Source organism: Capricornis sumatraensis, chromosome 9 (genome assembly GCF_032405125.1).
Source record: "Capricornis sumatraensis isolate serow.1 chromosome 9, serow.2, whole genome shotgun sequence".
NCBI classification, from domain to species: Eukaryota; Metazoa; Chordata; class Mammalia; order Artiodactyla; family Bovidae; genus Capricornis; species Capricornis sumatraensis.
In genome coordinates, this window is record NC_091077.1 from 4,678,011 (window position 1) to 4,701,695 (window position 23,685).

General features: G+C 53.7%; 1 protein-coding gene across 1 annotated transcript in view; it reads right to left on the reverse strand.

Annotated features, from left to right (window-relative positions):
• Positions 1-19,474, reverse strand: part of OBSCN (obscurin, cytoskeletal calmodulin and titin-interacting RhoGEF) — a 223,775-nt gene extending 204,301 nt beyond the window's left edge. The window contains 8 exon segments of the mRNA XM_068979697.1: positions 1,890-1,909; positions 13,207-13,462; positions 14,015-14,299; positions 14,820-15,086; positions 15,539-15,847; positions 16,609-16,869; positions 17,097-17,366; positions 18,490-19,474. Coding sequence (XP_068835798.1) covers positions 1,890-1,909; positions 13,207-13,462; positions 14,015-14,299; positions 14,820-15,086; positions 15,539-15,847; positions 16,609-16,869; positions 17,097-17,366; positions 18,490-19,474 — 2,653 coding nt within the window.
• Positions 19,475-23,685: the final 4,211 nt, after the last annotated feature.

Sequence of the window (23,685 nt, forward strand, 5' to 3'; positions counted from 1 at the left end):
GGATTAAATCTTGTACACGGAGTGCCTGAAGAACTGTGGAAAGAAGTTCTTAACATTGTAGAGGAGGCAGCGACCAAAACCATCCCCAAGAAAAAGAAATGCTAGAAGGCAAAGTGGTTGTCTAAGCTATTAGAGAAGAAGAGATGTGAAAGGCAAGGTAGAAAGGAAAAGATATACCCATTGATTGCAGAGTTCAAGAGAAAAGCAAGGAGAGATAAGAAGGACTTCTCAAACAAACAATGCAAAGAAACAGAGGAAAACAACAGAGGAATGTGAAAAATTAGAGATCTCTTCTTAAAAACTGGACATATCAAGGGAACATTACATGCAAGGATGGGCATGATAAAGGACAAAAACGGTAAGGACTTAGAAGCAGACGAGATTAACAAGAGGTAGCAATAAGACAAGAAGAACTATATTAAAAAGGTCTTAATGACCTGGGTAACCATGATGGTGTGATCACTCACCTAGGGCCAGACGTCCTGGAATGTGAAGTCAAGTGGGCTTTAGGAAGCATCACTATAACCAAAGCTAATGGAGGTGATGGAATTCCAACTGAACTATTTGAAATCCTAAAAGATGATGTTGTGAAAGTGCTGCACTCAATATGCCAGCAAATTTGGAAAACTCAGCAGTAGAAATAGGACTGGAAAAGGTCAGTTTTCAGTCCAATCCCAAAGAAAGGCAATGCCAGAGAATGCTCAAACTACTGCACAACGGCATTCATTTCACATGCTAGAAAGGTTATACTCAAAATCCTCCAAGCTAGGCTTTAGCAGTATGTGAACGGGACTTCCAGATGTACACACTGGATATAGGAAAGGCAGAGGAACCAGAGATCAAACTGCCAAAATTCATTGGCTCATGGGGAAACCAAGGGGATTTCAGATAAAAAATCTACTTCTGCTTCATTGACTGTGCTGAAGCCTTTGACTGTGTGGATCACAAAAAAACTGGAAAATTCTTAGAGATGGGAATACCAGACCACCTTACCTGCCTCCTGAGAAACCTGTATGCAAGTCAAGAAGCAACAGTTAGAACTGGACATGGAAAAATGGACTGGTTCAAAATTGGGAAAGGAGTATGTCAAGGCTGTATATTGTCACCCTGCTTATTTAACTTCTATGCAGAGTACATAGGGGATATGCCAGGCTGGATGAATCACAAGCTGGAATAAAGATTGCTGAGAGAAACATCAACAACCTCAGATATGCAGATGATACCACAGAAAGTAAGGAGAAACTAAAGAGCCTCTTGACGAAAGTGAAAGAGGAGAGTGAAAAAGCTGGCTTAAAACCCAATGTTAATAAATCCATGCACCTATAGGTACCTTATTTTTGACAAAGGAGGCAAGAATATACAGTGGGGCAAAGACAGCCTCTTCTATAAGTGGTGCTGAGAAAACAGGACAGCTACATGTAAAAGAATGAAATTAGAACACTTCCTAACACCATAGACAAAGATAAACTCAAAATGGATTAAAGACCTAAATGTAAGACCAGAAATTACAAAACTCTTAGAGGAAAACACAGGCAGAATATTTTATGACATAAATCAAGAAAGATCCCCTAAGACCCACCTCCTAGAGTAATGGAAGTGAAAATAAAAGGAAACAAGTGGGACCTGATTAAACTTAACAGCTTTTGCACAGCAAAGGAAACTATAAGCAAGGTGAAAAGACAATCCTTAGAATGGGAGAAAATAATAGCAAATGAAACAACCGACAAAGGATTCATTTCCAAAATATACAAGCAACTCATACAACTCAATGCCAGAAAAACAAACAACCCAATCAAAAAGTGGAGAAAAGATCTAAACAGACATTTCTCCAAAGAAGACATACAGATGGCTAACAAGCACATGAAAAGATGCTCAACATCGCTCATTACTAGAGAAACGCAAATCAAAACTACAATGAGGTATCACCTCATACCAGTCAGACTGGTCATCCTCAAAAAGTCTACAAACAATAAATGCTGGAGAGGGTGTGGAGAAAAGGGAGCGCTCCTGCACTGTTGGTGTGAATGTAAATTGATACAGCTGCTATGGAAGATGGTATGGAGATTCCTTTAAAAACTAGGAATAAAACCACCATATGACCCAGAAATCCCACTCCTAGGCATATACCCTGGGGAAACCAAAATTGAAAAGGACACATGTATCCCACTGTTCACTGCAGCACTGCTTACAATAGCTAGAACATGGAAGCAACCTAGATGTCCATCGACAGATGAATGGATAAAGAAGTTGTGGTACATACACACAATGGAATATTACTCAGCCATAAAAAGGAGCGCCTTTGAGTCAGTTCTAATGAGGTGGATGAACCTAGAATCTATTATACAGAGTGAAGTGAGAAAGAGAAAGATAAATACCATATTCTAACGCATATATACAGAATCTAGAGAGGGTGAGAGGTATGGAAAGAGTAACATGGAAACTTACATTACTGTATGTAAAATAGATAGCCAATGGGAATGTGCTGTATGGCTCAGGAAACTTAAACGGGCTCTGTATCAATCTAGAGGGCTGGGATGGGGAGGGAGATGGGAGGGAGTTTCAAAAGGGAGGGGATATATGTATCCCTATGGCTGATGCATGTTGAGGTTTGACAAAAAACAACAAAATTCTGTAAAGCAATTTTCCTTCAATTAAAGAAAAAAACCCAACATCAAAAAGAAGTAAGATCATGGCATCCAGTCCCATCACTTCATAGCAAATAGAAGCAGAAGAAGTAGAAACAGTGACAGATTTTATTTTCTTGGGCTCCAAAATCACTGCAGATGTTGACTGCAGCCATGATTAAAAGATACTTGCTCCTTGGAAGGAAAGCTATGACAAATCTCAGTTCAGTTTGGTCGCTCAGCCATGTCTGACTCTTTGCAACCCTATGGACTATGGCACGCCAAGCTTCCCTGTCCATCACCAACTCCCGGAGACTGCTCAAACTCACGTCCAACAAGTTAGTGATGCCATCCAACCATCTCATCCTGTTATCCCCTTCTCCTCCTGCCCTCAGTCTTTCCCAGCATCAGGGTCTTTTCAAATGAGTCAGTTCTTTGCATCAGGTGGCCAAAGTATTACAGTTTCAGCATCAGTCCTTCTAATGAAAATTCAGGACTAATTTCCTTTAGAATTGACTGGTTGGATCTCCTTGAAGTCCAAGGGACTCTCAAGAGTCTTCTGCAACACCACAGTTCAAAAGCATCAATTCTTTGGCACTCAGCTTTCTTTATAGTTCAACTCTCACATCCATACATGACTGGACCTTTGTTGGCAAAGTAATGTCTCCACTTTTTAATATGCTGTCTAGGTTGGTGATAGCTTTTCTACAAGGAGCAAACGTCTTTTAATTTCATGGCTGCAATCACCATTTGCAGTGATTTTGGAGCCCAAGAAAATAAAGTCTGTCATTGTTTCCATTGTTTCCCCATCTATTTGCCATGAAGTGATGGGACTAGATGCCATGAATGTTGAGTTTTAAGCCAGCTTTTTCACTCTCCTCTTTCACCTTCATCAAGAGACTCTTAGTTCCTCTTCACTTTCTGTGGTATTATCTGCATATGTGAAGTTGTTGATATTTCTCCCAGCAATCTTGATTCCAGCTTGGGCTTCATCCAGCCCAGCATTTTGCATGATGTACTCTGCATTAAGTTAAATAAGCAGGGTGACAATATACATAAGAATTACTGTCGCCCTGCTTATTTAACTTAATGCAGAGTACATGGCTTAAAGCTCAACATTCAGAAAACTAAGATCATGGCATCTGGTCCCATCACTTCATGGCAAATAGATGGGGAAACAGTGGAAACAATGACAGGCTTTATTTTGGGGGGCTCCAAAATCACTGCAGATGGTGACTGCAGCCAGGAAATTAAAAGATGCTTACTTCTTAGAAGGAAAGTTATGACCAACCTAGACAGCATATTAAAAAGCAGAGACATTATTTTGCCAACAAAGGTCGCTCTAATCAAGGCTATAGTTTTTCCAGTGGTCATATATGGATGTGAGAGTTGGACTATAAAGAAAGCTGAGCACTGAAGAATTGATGCTTTTGAACCGTGGTGTTGCAGAAGACCCTTGAGAGTCCCTTGAACTGCAAGGAGAGCCAACCAGTCCATCCTAAAGGAAATCAGTCCTGAATATTCATTGGAACGACTGATGCTGAAGCTCCAATACTTTGGCCACCTGATGCAAAGAACTGACTCACTGGAAAAGGCCCTGATGCTGGGAAAGATTGAAGGCAGGAAGAGAAGGGGACGACAGAGGATGAGATGGTTGGATGGCATCACCAAATCAATGCACATGAGTTTGGGTGAACTCTGGGAGTTGATAATGGACAGGGAGGCCTGGCGTGCTGCAGTTCATGGGTCACAAAGAGTCAGACATGACTGAGCAACTGAACTGAACTGAACTGACTGATGATATACAGCCATAACATACTCCCTTCCCCATTTGGAACCAGTCCGTTGTTCCATGTCTGGTTCTAACTGTTGCTTCTTGACTTGTGTACAGGTTTCTCAGGAGGTGGGTCAGGTGGTCTGGTACTCCCATCTCTCTACGAATGTTCCACAGTTTGTTGTGATCCACACAGTGTCTCCTGCATAGGCACGAGTCAGCAGTGGCCTGCCGCAGGAGCGCTGGGCGCAGCAGACCTGGGTCACACAGTCTGTGGCATAAGCCCTCTTGGAAGAGGCCACCATTAACCCACCATAGTTGCCTGGAGAATCCCAGGGATGGCGGAGCCTGGTGGGCTGCCATCTGTGGGGTCGCACAGAGTCGGACACGACTGAACCGACTTAGCAGCGGCGGCAGCAGCAGAGCTACTGAGCAGATGACCCACAAACTGCAGAACAACTCTACCAAGGAAATTCTCGCAGTTAAGAAAGTTCTAGGTCCCACAACAAATTTCCCAACCTGGGGATCTGGCAAAGGGACTGAGAATTCCCAGGGAGTTTGACTTTGGAGGCAAGGGGGATTTGATTACAGAATTTACACAGGACTGGGGAAAGAAAGCTCTCAGAGAACATAAAGAAAACCTTGTCCACACCAGGACCCAGGAGAGAGGAACAATGACAAACCTAGACAGCTTATTAAAAAGCAGACACATCACTTCATCTACAAAGATTCATAGAGTCAAAGCTACAGTTTTTTAAGTAGTCATGTACAGATGTGACTGTTGGACCATAAAGAAGGCTGATTGTCCAAGAAGTGATGCTTTTGAAATGTGGAGACAGAGAAGGCAATGGCACCCCACTCCAATACTCTTGCCTGGAAAATCCCATGGATGGAGGAGCCTGGTAGGCTGCAGTCCAAGGAGTCGCTAAGAGTCGGACATGACTGGGCGACTTCAGTTTGACTTTTCACTTTCATGCATTGGAGAAGGAAATGGCAACCCACTCCAGTGTTCTTGCCTGGAGAATCCCAGGGACGGCGGAGCCTGGTGGGCTGCTGTCTATGGGGTCGCACAGAGTCGGACACGACTGAAGCAGCAGAAGCAGCTGGAGAAGACTCTTCAGAGTCCCTTAGACAGCAAGGAGATCAAACCAGTCAATCCTAAAGGAAATCAGCCCTGAAGATTCTAAGAGCCAGTTCACTGGAAAAGACCCTGATGATGGGAAAGATTGAAGGTAAAAGGAGAAGGGGTTGACAGAGGATGCAATAGTTAGAGAGCATCACTAACTCAATGGACACAAATCTGAGCAAATTCTGGGAGATAGTGAAGGACAGGGGAGCCTGGCATGCTGCAGTCCATGGGGTTGCAAAGAGTCGGACATGACTTAGCAACTGAACAGCAATGTTTAGTCATTTGGCTGAGATTCTTCCTTTGGCAGAAGTGTCCAGCCTCTTACCTATTCTGAGCAAAAGTCTTACCCCGTCCCGCCATTTCCCCACTTCCCTTCTGACCCTACAGCACACAGCCTGGACAGTGGAAGGGACTAGGTGATGCTGGCTTCCTCCCTCCCTCGGACTAGCTCAGACTGTCTCCTGAGCCCCAGTGCTTGGTGGGGATAGGGGAAGATGCACAGAAGGATGACTCAGGCAGGGCCCCAGGGTGGGGGGAGGAGACTCCAGTTCCGGCAGGGCCAGGCAGGAGGGGGTGGAGACTGCCGGAGTAAAGGGGAGCAGCAATGGAAAAAAAGACTCAGAAACACGGAAAAAGACAACAGTCTCCAGAAGTAAATCCTTATATAATGGTTAACTGATTTTTCAACAAGGATGCTAAATTCAATGGGAAAAAACTTTTCAACAAATAGTGCTAGGACAACTGGATATCCACATGGAAGGAATGAGTATCCCCTAGGTCACACCATATACAAAAATTAGCACAAAATGGATCAAAGACCTAATTACAAGGGCTGAAACTGGAAAATTATTAGAACACAGGTATCAGTCTATTTGACCCTGGATTAGGCAAAGATTTTGTAAATGTGACACCTAACACACAAGCAACCAAAGAGAATAAACTGGACTTCATCACAATTTTAAAGCTTTTGTGTGTCAAAGGGCACAATTAAGAAAGTAAACGGAAGAAAATATTTGCAAATCATCCATCTGATAAGGCTCTACTATCCAGGATATATAAAGAACTCTTACAACTCAGTAATGAAAAGATAAATAACAACTAAAAACAAGCAAAGAATTTGAACAGACATTTATCCAGAGAAGACATGCAGATGGCCAAATGCATATGAAAAGATGCTCAACATCATTAGTCGTCAGGGAAATATAAATCAAAACCACAATAAGATAACACTTCACATCCACCAGGATGGCTATAATCAAATAAACTGAAAATAACAAGTGTTGGTAGGCATGTGGAGAAAATAGAACCTTCAAACACTTCTCTGGGAATGCAAAATGGTGCAGTCCCCCTGGAAAACAGTTTGGCAGTTCCTTAGAAAGTTAAGCACAGAGTTACTATCTGACCCAGCAATTCCAAGAAAACTGGAACTATATGTTCAGACAAACCCACGTATAAGAATATTCATAGCAGCTCTATTCACAACAGTCAAACGGTGGGAACAATTTACTTGTCTATTAGCTGATGGATGGATAGAAAAAATATGATACATCCATACAATGGAATGTTATTTGGCCATAAAAAGGAATGAAATACTAACGCACGCTAGAGTATGGATGGACTTTGTGAACATAACACGGAAAAAGCAGACACAAAAAGCCACACATCGGGGAGTTCCTTGGCGGTCCGCTGGTTAGGACACAGCACTTTCATTGCTGTGGCCTTAGTTTAATCCCTGGTCGGGGAACTAACTGCAAGCCACATGGCACAGCCAAAAAGAGAAGGACTCAGTGTTTTCACGGCAGACACAAAAAGTCATCATATGGTTCCATTTAAATGAAATGTTCAGAAGGGTCAGATCCATAGAGACCAAAGGTAGACTGGCAGTTGCCAAAGCCTGAGGAAAGGGAGTGACTCGCAATGGGTTCAGGGTTGCTTTGAGGGGGATCAAAAGAATGGTCTAGAATGAGATTGTGGCGTGGCTGCACAACCCATGAATATGCTAAAAACCACAGAACTGGACACTGTAAAAGGGTGGATTTGATGCCATGTGAATCTGTTGCTGTTTAGTCACTAAGTTGTGTCTGACTCATATGCAACCCCATGGACTATAGCCTGCCAGGCTCCTCTGTCCATGGGACTGTCCACGTAAGAATACTGGAGTGGGCTGCCATTTCTTCTCCAAGGGATCTTCCTGACCCAGGGATGGAACCCACACTTCCTGCATCGGCAGATGGATTCTTTACCACTGAGCCACAAGAAAGCTCCATCATGTGAATTACTCAATTTAAAACATCAGTCAACACAATCCTCCATATTAATAGTCCAAAGTAGAAAGCCCATGGTCCTATCAGCAGACCCCCAATAAAGCTCACCGAGGACAACTCTGGACTGCATTTGACATCAGGAGGTCAAGCTCCCCTTGGCATGGGGGCTCAGTGCTCTGCTTACTGCAAGGAGACTTAGAGAAATGAGTCTATTAAACTTTACAAGCTCATCAATCAGAATGGCTAGTTTTAATCACCTCTCACAGGGTTCTGTTTTTTAAATTTAAATGCAGAGGGATGCTGAAATAACAAATTTCCCCATTACCTGACACTACTGTGTTATCACAGACCTCCCTAGGGCAAGTCAGTAGAGGAAAACCAATTGCATATTTATAAGTAAAAATGCTTTAGGACAAAGAAAAAGGCAGGACCAAAAAGAAAAAAAAAGGAAAAGGCAGGACCTGAAATTAAAGGCGCGTGAGAAGCCCTGCATGTAGTGTAGTACATCAAACTCTTGGTGGAAACAGTTTAGACTTCCCTTTGTCACCGAGGAATCCCAGTTCCCAACTTCTCCTCCCCTGGGCTAAAGACATTGATCCAAGTCTCTGAAGGGGATGGCAGGGCCCCAGTGGAATGACAGCAAATGGAACCTGTCTCAACAGTTGTGTATGAATTTAAATATTTAAATAAAACATCAGGAGAAAACAGAATTATTCCCTCTAATCCAAACTGCTTGCTCCTCAAAAGAAAAGCCATGATAAACCCAGACAGCATATTAAAAAGCAGACACGTTACTCTACCAATAAAGGTCCACATAGTCAAAGCTATGGTTTTTCCAGTAGCCATGTACAGAGAGTTGGACCACAAAGAAGGCTGAGCGCTGAAGAACGGATGCTTTTGAACTATGGCGTTGGGGAAGACTCTTTAGAGTCCCTTGGACTGCAAGGACATCAAACCAGTCAATCCTAAAGGAAATCAGTCCTAAATATCCACTGGAAGGACTCATGCTGAAGCTAAAGCTCCAGTACTATGGCCACCTGATACAAAGGGCTGACCCCTTAGAAAAGACCCTGAAGCTGGGAAGGATTGAAGGCAGGAGGAGAAGGGGACGACAGAGGATGAGATGGTTGGATGGTATCACCGACTCAATGGACATGAGCTTGAGCAAGTTTTGGGAGATGGTGAAGGACAAGAAAGCCTGGTGTGCTGCAGTCCACGCGGTCACAAAGAGTCAGACACAACTGAGCTGACACAACTGATCTGAACAACAAATCCAAACTGCACAGATGCCATTGCTAAGGAGGGCTTAGACAGGCAACAGTAACTTTTTCAAGGAGTCAATTTAAAGAAAAGTCTTATGCAACGACCACCAATTTGAGATAAAACCCTGAAGGCCTGCAGGGCTCTGGCTTCCTCTACACAGCCACAAAGACCCCCACAGCCCATGCCAAAGGGCATCACGGCTTATCACTCAAGTGGACAAACGTGACAAACCCATGCAAGCCTGTGGACACACAGCTTTTGTCTCACATTTAGAGCAGGGCATCCCAGAGGAATAATTCGGGGACAGGCAGAAAAGACGGAGCATTAGTGTAGACCGGGTGCGGTGTGCACCTCTTGACAAGCGCCATCTCAACCTAATTCCCTGGACAGCCCTCAAACTGGGTGGGCCTCGTTCTGCCCATTATACAGGTGAAAAACTGACACCACACAAGGTAATGATGTGGCTTCCCTGGGCCCCCACTGCAAGCGAGAGCATCAGGACTCAGGCACAGGAGCACACACTCTTCAGCAGGACCAGGGGCCAAGCACGTGCCCAGACGTTCCCACGTCACTGTCCAGAACTTTCTGGAGCCCTGACGCACATTTGGTGGAGTGCCACCCTGCCTGACATGCTTGGGTTCGCCTCCAGTACCAGACACGGGGCCCTGATGCCTGGGCCTCTGGCCCACCACGAAAGCTCCACTCCCTTCCCTGGACCTACATCACTGCCAGAATCTCAGTCCAGCGGTGCGGGAGGGAGCCAGCCCTCAGCACTCCTCGAGGGGGTCCTCAGGACAGCTCCAGCAGTTCTATCACTGCCCCTCACCGCAGATCCCCTGGCCACCTGATGTGAAGAGCTGACTCACTGGAAGACACCCTGACGCTGGGAAAGACTGAAGGCGGGAGGAGAAGGGGACGACAGAGGATGAGATGGTTGGATGGCATCACTGACTCAATGGACATGAGTCTGAGCGAGCTCTGGGAGTTGGTGATGGACAGAGAAGCCTGGTGTGCTGCAGTCCATGGGGTCGCCAAGAGTTGGACACGACTGAGTGACTGAACCGACCGAAAAGATGAGAAAACGGGGTGGGAGGCAACTGTACGAGGTCCTAGAACGGCCAGAACAAATGACCACAAAGAGGGGGCTTAAGACAGCAGGAGTTCATTCTCTTCCAGTTCTGGACACCAGAAGTCTGAGATCAAGGTGTGGGCAGACCGAGCTCCTGAGGCAACGTGGGCAGACCTTCCCAGGAGCTTCCAGCTTCCAGTGCCATCCCTGGATCTGTGACTGCATCACCCCAACCTCCGCCTTCACTATCACTGGCCATTTCTCCGTGTCTCTGTATCACAAACATTCCTCTTCTTTCTCTCAAACGACACCTGTCACTGGATTCAAGGCCCATCCTAATCCACGGTTATCTCACCTTGTGATGCCTTCCTTGATGTCACCTGCATAGACCCCATTTCCAGTTAAGCCCCCATTCTGAGTTTCTAGGCCGACAAGAACTTCACGGGGATACACACTGACAACTTGCTTAAGGTCACCTGGCTCCTAAGAAGCCAGGGTGAGGTCTGACCCTGTCCACACTCTCATCCGTCCACAGCCTGCCTCGAAGTCAGTGTCTAAAATCAAGGCACAGTCACCCTGGTGTGGTCATGGGCCAGTCCTGCAAGACAGGTCCCTCAGCAGAGTCGGGCCAGCCACACCACCTTCAGAGTCACTCTGCTGAACCTGAAAGGTTAGGGGCTCACTTTCCCAGGCTCCTGAGCAAGGCAAGGCTATCAGACCCAGGCAACACTGGGAGGCACAGGGAAACTGCTGTGGGTTCCTCAGAGGGTGTCTGTTCTCTGAGGAGAGGAATGAGCAGGTGACACCCTGTGCTAGGCTGGACCGTTTCAAGATCCCTGCCCCACAGTGTGCATGCCCCCTCTAAGCTATTCCACCAAACACCACTCTAGGCGCTGCTGCGAAGGAACTCAGCAGAAGGAAGTTAGGTCCCAGATCAGCTGACTGTGAGTTCACTCACTAACAAGGAGATCCTCCTGGTTGGAACTGGCCTAAGCAGGTGAGACCTTACAAGGGAGGGGCGCTTCCTGGCCAAAGAGATTTTAAGCATAAGAGTGAGTAGACATGAGATGCCATGTGCCCCTAGGGGCCAGCCAGCCAGAACACAGCCCAGAATCACAAGGAAATGAATTCTGCTAGCAACTTGGCTGCGCTTGGAAAAGACCCTGAGAGAATTCAGCCTGATGGCACATGGATTCCAGCTCTTGAGACCCTGAAAAGAGAATCCAGATCTATAGAATTCTGACTTATAGGACTATGATCTAACATACGGGCATTAATTTAAGCCACTGCGTTTGTGATAATTTACAACATAGTAGTGAAAAGGGAAAAAAAAAAAACCCACATACAATCCTCACATGTTCTTCCCACCTTGAACACGATGGCTGGAGCTGCAGAAGCCATCCTGTGAGCGTGAGGCAATAAACATTAGAAAGATCTTTATCCCAAGCTCAAGAAAGATCTAGACAGATAGAGCCACGTTCCTATAGTAGATTGTAAGAAACTGTCCTGAATGAGTCGGGGACCCCTCATTAACAGCAAAGTCTTCTTTTCCCATCCCTTGGAACTAGGCTGACCTTATATCTGGCTTTGTACAATAGAACATGCAGAATGTAACACTCTGGGGCTGGTGAAAACAGCCCTTAACAAACCTTGTAGCATCTCCTATTCCCTGAAGGGAACCTTGCCACTATATGAAGGAGCTCAGGCCACCCACATGGAGAAAGAGGCCTTCACAATGAGATGTGACAGGGAGATGGCCTCAGGAGAGAGAAAAGCACGGTCCCAGACAGACAACATTACTAGAAGAGAGAAGCCCCATCCCAGCCAGCCCCCTGGGACATCAGGCACATAGATGAAGCCAGACTGGATCCTCCTGTCCTGGCCAACACCACGTGGAGCAGGGATGAGCCTCTCATACTGACACTGCTTGAATTCCTGCCCATGGATTGTTCCATTGGGCCACTAAGTTCTAGGGCTACTTGTATAACTGACTGACACAGACCTGCTGAGTCTGCTGAGCACTGCCATCATCCACACTGAAATGGTTCCTCCAGGCCTGTTGCTGTTCAATGGCTAAATGTTTGCTTCATCAGGTGACTTGTGATGCCCAAGTGGAAAGAGATCTTCTGGCCCTGGTCTCACAGCTGTACTCCTCAGCATCTCTCTTCCCTACCTGCTGCACTACCAGACTCTAGGGGCAGCCTTTGGCCTCCAGGCACACTTTTGAGCTTGCGCTCAGCTTCTTCCCATCCTTGTACTACATCATCTCCACCTGGGCCCGGCCACCTCACAGCTCAGTGCAGCACTGGCCCCCGCCTCGGCCTGTACCTCCCTGAGTGCTGGTTGCCCCCTGGCAAACATCACTGAGGACTCCAGGGACAGGGAGGGATACACAGTCAGAGGTTCTGCCCAGGAGAGGTTTTCCAAGTCCTGGAGTCATGACAGAGCCATGCTCTAGACCCTGGCAGTCTCAGATCCACCATGAAAATCCTTTGTGATTGGCGGCTGCACATGGACCCTCCATGGGCACTGGTGGTCCAGGCACTCCAAGCCCACCTAGGTGTGATGGGAAGCAGCCTCAGCACCCCTGACGGGCAGATGGCCCTAGGGCCTGTGTTCAGGTGTAAGGACACATGAAGGACAAGGCAGAGACCCTCCTGAAAGCCAGGACGGGGCAGAGCTGGACTTGGAGAATCTGCCAAGAGACCTCAATGGCTTCCAGAAAAAAGCCAGGGCCTCAGACTTACCAAGGTCCAAATCTAACCTTCCAAGGACACTTCCAACACTTTCCAGGTCTACTCTGCCTTATTTCCTCATCTTTACAAAGACACAGGTTTTTAATTTTCTCATTTTTTATATTACAAATCTGTGTTCCTCATATATATATATACACACATATATACATACATGTGTTTTGTGGGCAGTTTCTTTACCCAAATCCAGGAGTAACTACCCCTACTTCCAAGCATTCTCAGAAGAAATGAAGTGAGAGAGCTTGGCCTTGCAAGCGCAACATAGCTGGAAGCAGCCAGAACTGCTCCCTACAAACCAAGCCTAGGAGGCAGTGCACTCACCACAGACACTCAATCAGGAGTCCAGAGCCCTCACCGGCTCAGCACCAATGGGTGCCCTCACCCTGCACAGTGCCTGAGGTGGCCACCAAGCAGTGCCGTGTGTCTACATCCTCCTGGGAGAAGTGCTGGCAGGAGCAACCGAGCTCCACGCCATCCTTGTACCCGGGAACATGCACATGGGCGTCTAAGGTCTCAAGTTCCAAGTGGGCTGGCCTCCCTGCCACGGCACCCACAGCCGTGTCCTTGTGCAAGGAGGGTGTGAGGCCTACAAGGGCACACAGGCAGCTCAGGGAACTGACAGAGCCCTCGGCACACACGTGCCCACGCAGCTAGTAACCGAAGATGCTCCTGCTTCAGAATCACGGCAGACAGCAGCCCTCGCCCAGACCTGGAGACCGAGCAGCCTCCGCGGCTGACTTTTGACCACCAAGTGCCGCCCTCCCCTGCTGAGCAGAGGTCCTGCCCCCACCCTCCCACCAGGGTGGGCCAGGCTCCTGGTTCCCCACCCTACCCTCAGGGGTGACCTGACGGCCTAACCTCCTCAGGAGGTCGGCAGAGCTGCCGAAACCTCTGCCGTCTGCACGTGCTCACTCAACACCATCCCATCCCCTGCTGTAGCCACGGGGTGGGCCGTGCACCCCCCAACACACCTCTGACCTCCCACAAGGTAACCCGAGCCCATCTGACCCCCCTCCCCACAGGCTTGGCAGAGCTGCTCCCCGCCCCCGCATGGGGACCGAGGACAGCGGCTCCTGACACTCAGGGCTTCTCCAGAGTTGAGGGGGGAGAGGGACACACACACACACAGTCGTGTCACCTTGCACCAACAGCTGGTAGGCAATGCGGCCCCCGCGGCTGACGCACTCGTACAGGCCCGCGTCTTCTCGCTTCACGTCCCGCACGAGCAGCACCCGCTGCCCAGCTGAAGCCTGCACCTCATACTTGGGGCCGGGAGACAGCGTGTGTCCGTCCTTGAGCCACGTCACGGCTGCCGCCTGGTCCGACAGCTCGGCCAGGAGCTGGGCCTCCTCATGCAGCCGGGCTAGCACCTCCCGAGCAGCCGCTGCTGGTGCCGGACGCTTGGCCGTCAGCTCCAGGGCCGCTGGAAGCCACAGACAGGTGACAACGGGGGTGTGAGTGAAGAGGGCAGAGAGGAGGAGAGTGATCAGAGGGGGAGGGTGGGGAAGTGGGATGAAGGCGTGGACAGCAGGGTGTGGATGCGAGGAAGGGGGTGGCGGGTAGAAAGAGACAGCAGCGGACAGAGGAGGAAGAGCCGGCTATCGTGGAACAGACTCCGAGAGGCAAGAAAAGAAGACACAGGACAAGAAGCGGAGTAGGAGAAGGAATCAACAAGAAGGGAGGAGGGCAGAGGGGAGGGAAGTGGCGGGCACAGACACGGAACGGAAGCTTGGCGCCGTCCGGCTCTTTAGACCCTCCTCCGCTCACACCCAGTGGCCTTGCACGGCCTTGCCCGCCCCACCAACTGGCCCCACATTATCCAGCTGCTCTGAGAGCCACAGCAGATCTCCCGGGATCCCTGAGACTGCAGGGCCTCCGTCCCACCCCATCCCTCGGGAAACATGGCCTGGAGAAGCCCTGGGGCCACAAGACAGGGTCCCTACCTCGGACCTCCATGCGGATGCTGCTCTCGATGCCGTTGGCCACGAACTTGAGCTCCGCCCCGTGCAAGCTGACAGGCACTGAGCGGATGGTGAGGGTGTGGCGGGTGCCATCCCGCTGTATGACATACACGCTGCTGGCCTTCAAGACCCGCCCGTCCAGGAACCACTCCCCTGAGGAGGCCGTAGTGAGGTCCACAGAGAAGGTCACCTCGCCGCCTTCCACTGCCTCCACTGCCTTCAGAGGTGTTTTCACAGCCAGCTGGGGGGCTGCAGAGCGAGAGCTTCAGGAAGTAGTTGGGACCCTCCCCTCCTATCCTCCAATGCCTAGCCCCAAATAACCTCTCCTCTAGGAAGTCCACTGGGCAAGCACATGGAGACCCTGAGTGAAAGCGAGACCCAGGGTGGAGTGAGAACAAGCTGGAGCTACCCAAGATCCCCTTCAGCTCCCACAGACCCAGTAGGTAGCCCAGTGCCCTGGGGTTGGTGGGCACAGACAGTTCCTGGGGGCTTGAGTCCTGTGTTGGGGTCACCTGGCCTTCCCACCAAAGAGTCTTCAGGAGCATCAGGATCCTGGGCCCGCCCCCTTCCACAAAGAGGACGCAGGAGCCACAGGGGGCCCTCCAGCACTGGGCTACACTCTAGGTCTGGGCGATTCAGAGGCAGATGGCCCCACAGACCGCTGCCAGGCTGCCGTGGAGACAAGAGCCTTCAGCACTTACCCAGGTGTACAGTTCCTGGAAACTCGAGGTAGGGGCTCTGGCCACAGCTGTTCACAGCTGACACCCTGAACTGGAACTCCCCCTCCTCGGCCACACCAGCCACAGTCAGCTCAGGCGTGGTCACCCACTCATCTTCATGGCACCGGCTCCAGGCGTAGGCGCCCAGCCTCCTCCTCTCCACCAGGTAGCCCTCGATGGCAGCAGGGTGGTCCCCGGGGGGTGGCGGGGACCAGCCAAGAGTCACGGAGCTCTCTGTCCGGGCCTTCACCACGGGGGCTTCAGGGGCATGCAGGGGCGGCCTCCTGGGGGCTGAGCAGAGCACAGGCCCACATTATCAACTGGGACCCCCCTCCCCAACCCTGGGTCCCATACCACAGGAGGGAGAAGTTCTTGTGCAGAACTCCCAGCCCTCCATCGGGGGCGGGGGGCACTGCCCTTGTGGTCTGGAATGGCCACAGCCCGAGGGGCCTGCCAGCCCAAGAGTGAGCTGTGGGCCCAGCAGCCCGGTCTCAGCTCTGTGGCCCTTTCTCTGTCTGCAGTGGAAACAGCACCCGGGCCTCGGAGGCCACACTTGGCCCAGGGCCACCATGAGCTGTCCACAGGGCCTGGAAAGGGACTCCTTCCAGTTCCCAGCCTTGACCCCCTCTGTGCATTGGGATCTTGGGCTGGATGATGGCTAAGGCAAGGCACAAGGACCCTTCCATGGGTGCTGAGGCCCGCACACCCCTGACCCCAGCAAAGGGCTGACCCTGTGCCAGCTGCTCTCAGCACCAAAGGCCAAGAAAGAGGACACACGCAATGTTCCCCTACACGCTGTGCTTCTAGAACCATCTGCACCGTTTAAGTTGGTTCACAGGTCGGGGGGGACTCCCACTATGCAGACGCCTAGTGCGACCATCGCGGAGGAGGGTGTCAGACAAATCGCAGCCCCCACAGAAGCAGATCTACAGCCTAGGCAGTCTACAATGCACTGCGCTCCCCGCAGCAGGCGAGAAGTCAGGGCAGGGCCCAGCGCACGGTGGGCAGGGACGGGGCCCCCTGCGTCCAACAGGGGCTCTCACGGCCCTTACCTGACACACAAAACTGGGTAGATGTCCGGCAGTCCCCAGCCACAAAGGCCACCTCACCCACGTCCTCCAGGCTGCACTGGGAGATGGTCAGCGTGTGGCACGTGCCCTCAGCAGTGATGGCCACCCGGCCCCCAGCCACCACCGCCTTCCGGTTCCACAGCCACTGAACGGGGCCCTCCGGCTTGGCCAGCTCCACACAGAACATGGCCGTGTCTCCCACTCGCACGGCTGTCTTCCTCGGGAGCTTCCGAAGGAGGTTGCCTGGGGCGGGCAGAGGGGCAGGGAGCGAGGGGGAAGCGGGTCGAGCCGGTCAGAGCGACCCCCATAGGGCTGCCCCACCCACACCTCCTTCCTGCCCCGCTCCACCTCTCCCTGCCCCACCCCTTGTCCTGGGATCCTGCCTGCCCCGCCGCCCAGGACATCAGTCACTTGCCCAGTTCCTGGGAGACCCATACCCTGCCCAGTCTCTTGGCCTGCTGCCCGCTTACCTTGCACTGCCAGCTCAGCCACCGTGCGGCTGCCCTCTGCCGTCTCACAGATGTACACAGCGTCATCGTCAGAGGAGACATTAAGCACGGTCAGCCGGCGCTCAGTGCCCGCCTCCTCGATGAGGTACTTGGCACTGGCCCACAGCCGCGTTTCCTCCTTATACCAGGCAGACTCCATGGCTGGCACTGGCACCTCACACTGGAACGTGGCTGATGCCTTCTCTGGCACCTCCAGGTCCTGCAGGCGCTTTTTGAAGGGCACTGTGGGCTCTGCGGAAGAAGGGCTCAGATGAGCAGGGCGGGGAGAGGGAACTGGGGCAAGTTGGAGGGGTGCCAGAGGCTGGGGAATGAGGGGGCAGTGCAGAGGGGCAGGGAAGCGGGTGAAAGAGAGGAAGGAAACGGGAAGGTAGGTATAAGGCTGGGGTGGGGGCAGGGAGCCAGGGTAGGGGTTGGAGGGGCTTTGCGGGCAGAGGGTCAGTAAGAGGGCAGAGGAGCTTCAGAGAGTGGGGACAGAGGGAGGTGGGGGAAAGCAGAAGAGGGAGAACGGTGGAGAGGCAACAGCACTTAAAGGAAAGAGTCCTTTCTCCCGAGAATTAAGGTGAAGTCTGTATGAAAAAAGGAGAAATGTCGCAGGTAAAGTCATAGCAAGCAGCACTGCTGGGCAGCCCCCTAAGCTGGTGGTCCTGGACAGCCAAGAGAGGCTGGATCACACAGCAGAGAGGCCACAGGACAAGTACTGGCCTGAAAAACTGCTCAACCCCAGCACACTTCCCTGCAAAAAAAAAAAAAAAAACGAGGAAGCAGACACACACACACAAAGGCTGAAGCACCCTGCTGGAGATCCTACATCTGGTAAAAAGTGGAGATGGGACTGCGACCACATCGAGGCTAGTCTTAGGAAACAAGAAGGAACAGTCCCCCAGCAAGTTCTGACCGTGTTGTCCACAGCTGCCCCTGCGCTGGGGACAGGAGCCTGCAAACTGACCCAGAATCACGTTCAGGCTGCGCTCTGGTGTAGCCCCAGCTTGGGGCCTCTGACAGCAGGAGACCTGTCCTTACTTCTGCCTCCTCCAGCTCAGCTGGGGAGACCCCCCCCCCAGCATCCTGTAGGAGAGGGGGAGAGCCTGGGTCACCCTCAGCCTGCACTGGGCAGCCATCTCCCGAGGGAGGGGCTGTTAGTGACAAGCACTTGGTTGCACACACGTGTGACTTTCACAGAGACAATGAAACACCACAGCAAGGGCCGCCAAGAGCCGCAGCCACGGACTTCTCCACACGATAGGGAAATGGCAGCAGCAGCGGCAGCTAGAAGGAAGGGGTGGGAGGCCCGGGAAGGAACCTCCGCCTGCGCTCACTGCACACGGCGACTTCGTGCCAGCCACCAGGAGCTCACCTCTCACGACGACCAGCACCGAGCTGTAGGTCTGGCCCACAAGGTTGGACGCCGTGCAGGTGTAGAGGCCACAGTCTGACTGCTTGCAGAAGAGGATCTTCAGCACGAAGTTCTCCTGCTCGTCCTCGTACACCACGTGCCGCCGGCCCTCCACCACCAGCTGTCCATCCTTCTTCCACACGATCTCAGGCTTGGGCTCGCCCGTCACGAAGCAGCTGAGGCGCGCGTGTTTGCCCTCTGTCACCGTGCAGGTGCGCGTGCCGGCGCTCGGCGGCGAGGCCGGGGCGCCCCCGGCGCGCATGGCCTCGCGCCGCCGCTGCAGGTGCGCCAGCAGCATGGCGGTGGAGGCCCCCGGCGGGCTGGCTGCCTCCGCCTCCGCGTCCACCGTAAGCCCGGCGGCGGCGCTGGCGGCCCCCAGCGGGTTCTCCGCGTGCACCGTATAGGTGCCGCTGTCTCTCGGCTGTGCAGCCTGGATGCGCAGAGCGCTCGCCTCGCCGCTCTCCTCCACTCGCACTCGGGGGGCGTCCAGCACACCCAGGCGCCGCCCGTCCTTGGCCCAGCTCACCGACATGGGCGGCGAACCGCGCACGCGGCAGCGGAAGGTGGCCTCGGCGCCCTCGCGCACGCGGATGGACGTGGGCCGCAGCAGGAAGTGAGGCGCCTGCTCGGCGCACGCGGCGTCGGCGTCCACCTGCAGGCCCACCGCCGCGAAGGCCTCGCCGATGGCGTTGCGCGCACGGCACACGTACTGCCCACTGTCGCCCAGCGCCAGGTCCAGGATGGTCAGGCGGTACAGGTCGCCGTCCTGGGCCAGGCGGAATCGACCACCCGCTTTCACCAGCTGCCGGTCTTTCTCCCAGCTCACTTGCGGCGTGGGGTTGCCCACGATCTGGCAGCTCAGCGTGGCATCTTTGCCCACCGATACCACGAAGGCCTTGGGCCGGGTTAGGAAGCGGGGTGCACCGCTGAACGAGGAGTGATCCATGGTTGGGGGGGAGAGGCGGGAGAACCTGTGAGTGGGGTGGGGGAGGGCATGGTGGGGATGAGTCCTGGGTGTGCTCAGAGCCCCGCTTGGCTAATGCGCCTGTGCCCCCTTTGGCTATTTCATCGGCCCAGTGCCGCCTGGAAATTTTAGCTTAAACCGGGGTGAACGTCTCCCCATTCTGTTCCCATCTCCTCCCACACAGCCCGTCCCTGCAGGTGGCATCACCAGCTGGTATGGTGGTCCAGAAGCGCCAGTTTGCCTCTTTCTGGGCCTTGGAGTTTGGCCCCACCTCCACCCCCCAAATGGGCTCTTTTTAGTTGGCTGGAGCATCTCCTCCCTCTTGTCCCAGCTCCAGGCCTGCTGCCCCAACTCAAGATCCAGCTGAGCACCTATCCCCAGACACTGCACCAGCAGCAAGCTTGCCCTCCTCCCTGTGCGGCCTCTGCCATGCTGCATGTCACCACAGGACCTTCCCTGTCCCTCCTGGCCACTCCAGGTTCCATCGGGTGTCCTGTCTCCCCACACACTGGTGCTTCCTGGGGCCTGAAACTCCAGTCTATCTAGTGTCTCCCAGTCAGAGAGAGGCAACTCTCTGCACCCTGGCAGGCCCTGGCCTTGGAGGCTCATGAGGCGCCCACTGCTGGCCTGTTCTCTCTAAGGCACACCAGAGGTGTTCTCTACTCCAGCAGACTCTCCTCTGAGCCGCCTGCTTGGCCTGCCCCCTTTGCTCCCCATTCTCCTCAGTGGCTTTCCCCACTCAAGCACTGGGCTGCCCTGCAGGCTGTGTGCACAGCTGTCCAGCCTTCCTCACTGGACATTGCCCAACAGAGAGTGCAGTACACAGGGCCTGTCCCTCCTGCCACTGTCCTGGGCCACATCTCACCCCTCCTGGGGTCCCGCCACACATCCTCTCGACCCCTGAAGGGGGTCATCAACGAGCAAAGAATGGAAATTCTACAGCTGGAGGGCTGGGCACCCCTCCAGCACATAGGGCTACCCACGAGCTCTTGCTACGAGTGCCTGCCTCCTTTCATCAGAAGTCGAAATGGGGAAGGTCAGTGGTGTGTCTGTGGAGGACAATGGAGAATGCTGCAAGAGTCCGGAAGGCTGAGAATGGGTGGGCCAGCGGGCCAGGTGCACCCAGGGGTCTATGGGGGGACTGCAGCCCAGCCGCTGCAGGTCTTGGCTGAGGCCCCACTGGCTGCGGCTCTGCCGACGGGACACCTTGCAGGGGTGGGTTTGGCACCAGCAACGCCAAACGCCTCTGACTGACTCTGGTGTCTGCCAACTCCAGGCTGGATCCTGCTGGGCCCCAGCGCCAGTGGGTGCAGTGAAACTGGGCCTTGCCTACACAGGGGCTTCGGTAAGAGAGCCAGCACAGATGGGCCCATGGGCCCTGGGCTGTCCCCACGTGCGTTAACTCTTCACCCCGGGAGCTGGGCCTTCAGCATGGGGCTGACCACCGTGGGACAAACAGGGCAAGGTTCCCAGGCCCTCCAGCTCCCCATCCTGTGATTTGGGACCTAATCCGCTTAATCCCCCTCAAGGAGGTGCGCTGGGACCAGCCTGCTGACTCACTGTGCAGTCAGCACCTCTGCCCTGCCCGCTTCCCCCCCCCTTCATTTGCTCCCCCATGGCCTAGCTGGGCTCTTGGCCTGAGAAGGACCTGGGCGGGTGGCCACCCGCCTCCACGGACAACCTCCTGGACCTCAGCGTCCCTCAGTGGAAGAATTACTTTGACACCAGTTCCACAGGGGCCTGAGTTCTGATCTCTTCCCAACACACCACTGTCTCCTGAATTATACAGTCAATCTGTGGGTTCCCCAAGGCAGGACATGGCACCCTACCCCTGCCACACCCAGAGCAGGTGCGGGAGGGAAGACAGCTGCTCTGAGCTCATGAGCAAGTCTGTCCAGGGTCAGGGGGCCACTTCCACAGCTGGCAGCCTCTTGGGCCCTAGAAAAGGATGGGGAGGTCTCATCTCTCCACATACTTAGGGGGAGCCAGCTCTCAGCAGGTGCTCAAGAGTGGGCAGAGACTCCAAGATCCTCTAAAGCCATGGAGGTGAATCCTCTGTCCGGGGCCTGCAAGCCCCACTCCCAAGGCAGTAGAACCATGGAGGTCTAAAACAAGAGCCCCACCTTGACACCCCAACAGCAGACAGGCATCCTCACTGGACAGCAGGGTCAAGGTAGCCCGAGGTATGCCAGAGGACTCTGGAGCTACACTGCTTCAAGCTGAGTGTGGGGTGGGGACCACCCAAGGCCCCTCTGGGCCCAGATTCATCCACAGTCTCCTTCTGCCCCTGCCATGTTGGCAGCTGGGGCCGTGGGAGCCGCAGCCACAAGGGCAGAATCAAGTGTTTCAGGAGGAGAGACCAAGCCAGGACCTGAACCCCAGCGTCTCAGGGAAGGCCCTTCCTCCCTCTGATGCCCACCTGTGGACCCTGCTTGGGCTCCTCAGCTCCTTGGAGCCCCCATCTTGGCACTGGCAGGCTCCTCAAGCCTACCAGGGAGCCTGCGGCTGACCCGTCACACCTACAGCCCCTCACTTTTTCAGAACTTGGCCACTCTTGGGTCCTGGTGGGACTTGGGCCATTTTCCAGATGAGCCCAGGGTGAGAAGTTGTTCGCAGCCGCACAAAAGAACCCTGGGCGGCCCCCTCCCAAACGCCCTGTCTCCCCCGCTTTCCTCTCCCCGCTGTGTTGCCCCATACCCTTCCAGAAAACACTTCAAAGGGCAGCTCCTGCAGTCTGTGCTTTCCCCCTAGACCTCCGGGCCTTCCAGCTTCCCAAACTCCAGGGGAAATTCTTTCCTGGAGTCAGGTGTCACTGCCCCTCTGGCTGTCCCCTCCGCTGAGCCAACAGGCCCAAAATAGCCCCAGCTGTCAGCGGACATCCATCTCAACAGAGCTGGGGGCAGGGCCAGCCGGACCCTCAGGGCACTAGGCAGAGGGGAGGTGGGCGCTTCAGACGCCCCCCGCCTGCCCCAGCTGCTGCCTCCCCACATGCAGGTCTGGCTCCATTCGCCAGCGCGCCAGGGGCTGCAATCCAGGAGCAGCACAGCCTGGCTGAAATTCTATCCCCGGTCCCTCCATCCCCCAGAGCCGTGACCTTCAGCTCTGCCGTCCTCAGGGGCCCTGGCTGGCCCCCCGCCCCTCCTGCGCTCTGCCTCCTCACCTGTCTCTCCGGGGGGCACAAGACAGCACCCAGGCGAGGTGCTCAGATGGTGCAGCAGGGGCTGCTGGGCCTCACCTCCCTCCGGGGGCCCAGGACCGACAACGTTCCCACCCAGCAGCCCGCACGCCTGCCGGTCCTCAAACTGGACAGGGACGAAAGGACAGGCGGATACTATCCACTGAAGAAGACTGGGCCCGCCCCCAGCCCGCCCCCACTGCCGCTAGCTCGCCCAGCCCAGCCCAGCTCCAAAATAGCCCAGGAGTCACTGCCCCAGATTGGGTCTCACCCCTGGCCCCACGGAGGCAGAGGGCAGAGGCTCAGGGCTGCTGGGGGAGGAAGGGCCTGTGTGTGCCAGTGAAGTGTGCCCCCCGCTCGTGGGGACCCCTCAGACCAGTGTCCCAGAGCACAGGGAGGGACGGAAAAAGGGGGACCCAGGACCACCACCGAGGGGAGCAGAACCACCCCAGGACCACTCATAGGAGCACCCAGGACCACCACCCAGAGGGGAGCAGAACCACCCCAAGTCACCAGAGAATGCTGCAGCCTTTCGGTTGAGACGAGCAGCTGGGAGCCTAGCACAGGTGCCCAAGGTCAGCCCCCGCTCCACCCTAACCACACACGTGACTGGGGTGGGTTCATTATATCTGGTCCCTGCCAGCCACCCCTGGCCTGTCTGGGTGTTCGTGGCATCTTTACATGGGAGTGAGGGTCCCTAACATCCCATCCCGTATCCTTCACTTTCCAGGGACCAGGGACCCAGCCCCGGGAGGTGGGCAGACAGGACAGCGGCAGGGGGTGAGGATGATACAAACCAACTCGCACCCCAGGATGGCTGCCCCCCATCCCCGTGACCCCGGCACTGGGTCAAGGGTGAACAGGATGCTGGGCCCGCCTGGGTGAGAAGGTGGGCCTCACTGAGCAGGGGTCTGCTGGGGAGCCAGATTTGAAAGCAGTTTTGCCACCTTTAGGAGAATGAGAGGATGGGAACCAGAGATCTGGTAGAAGTCCGGGGGCCTCTCCTGGGAAGAGGCTG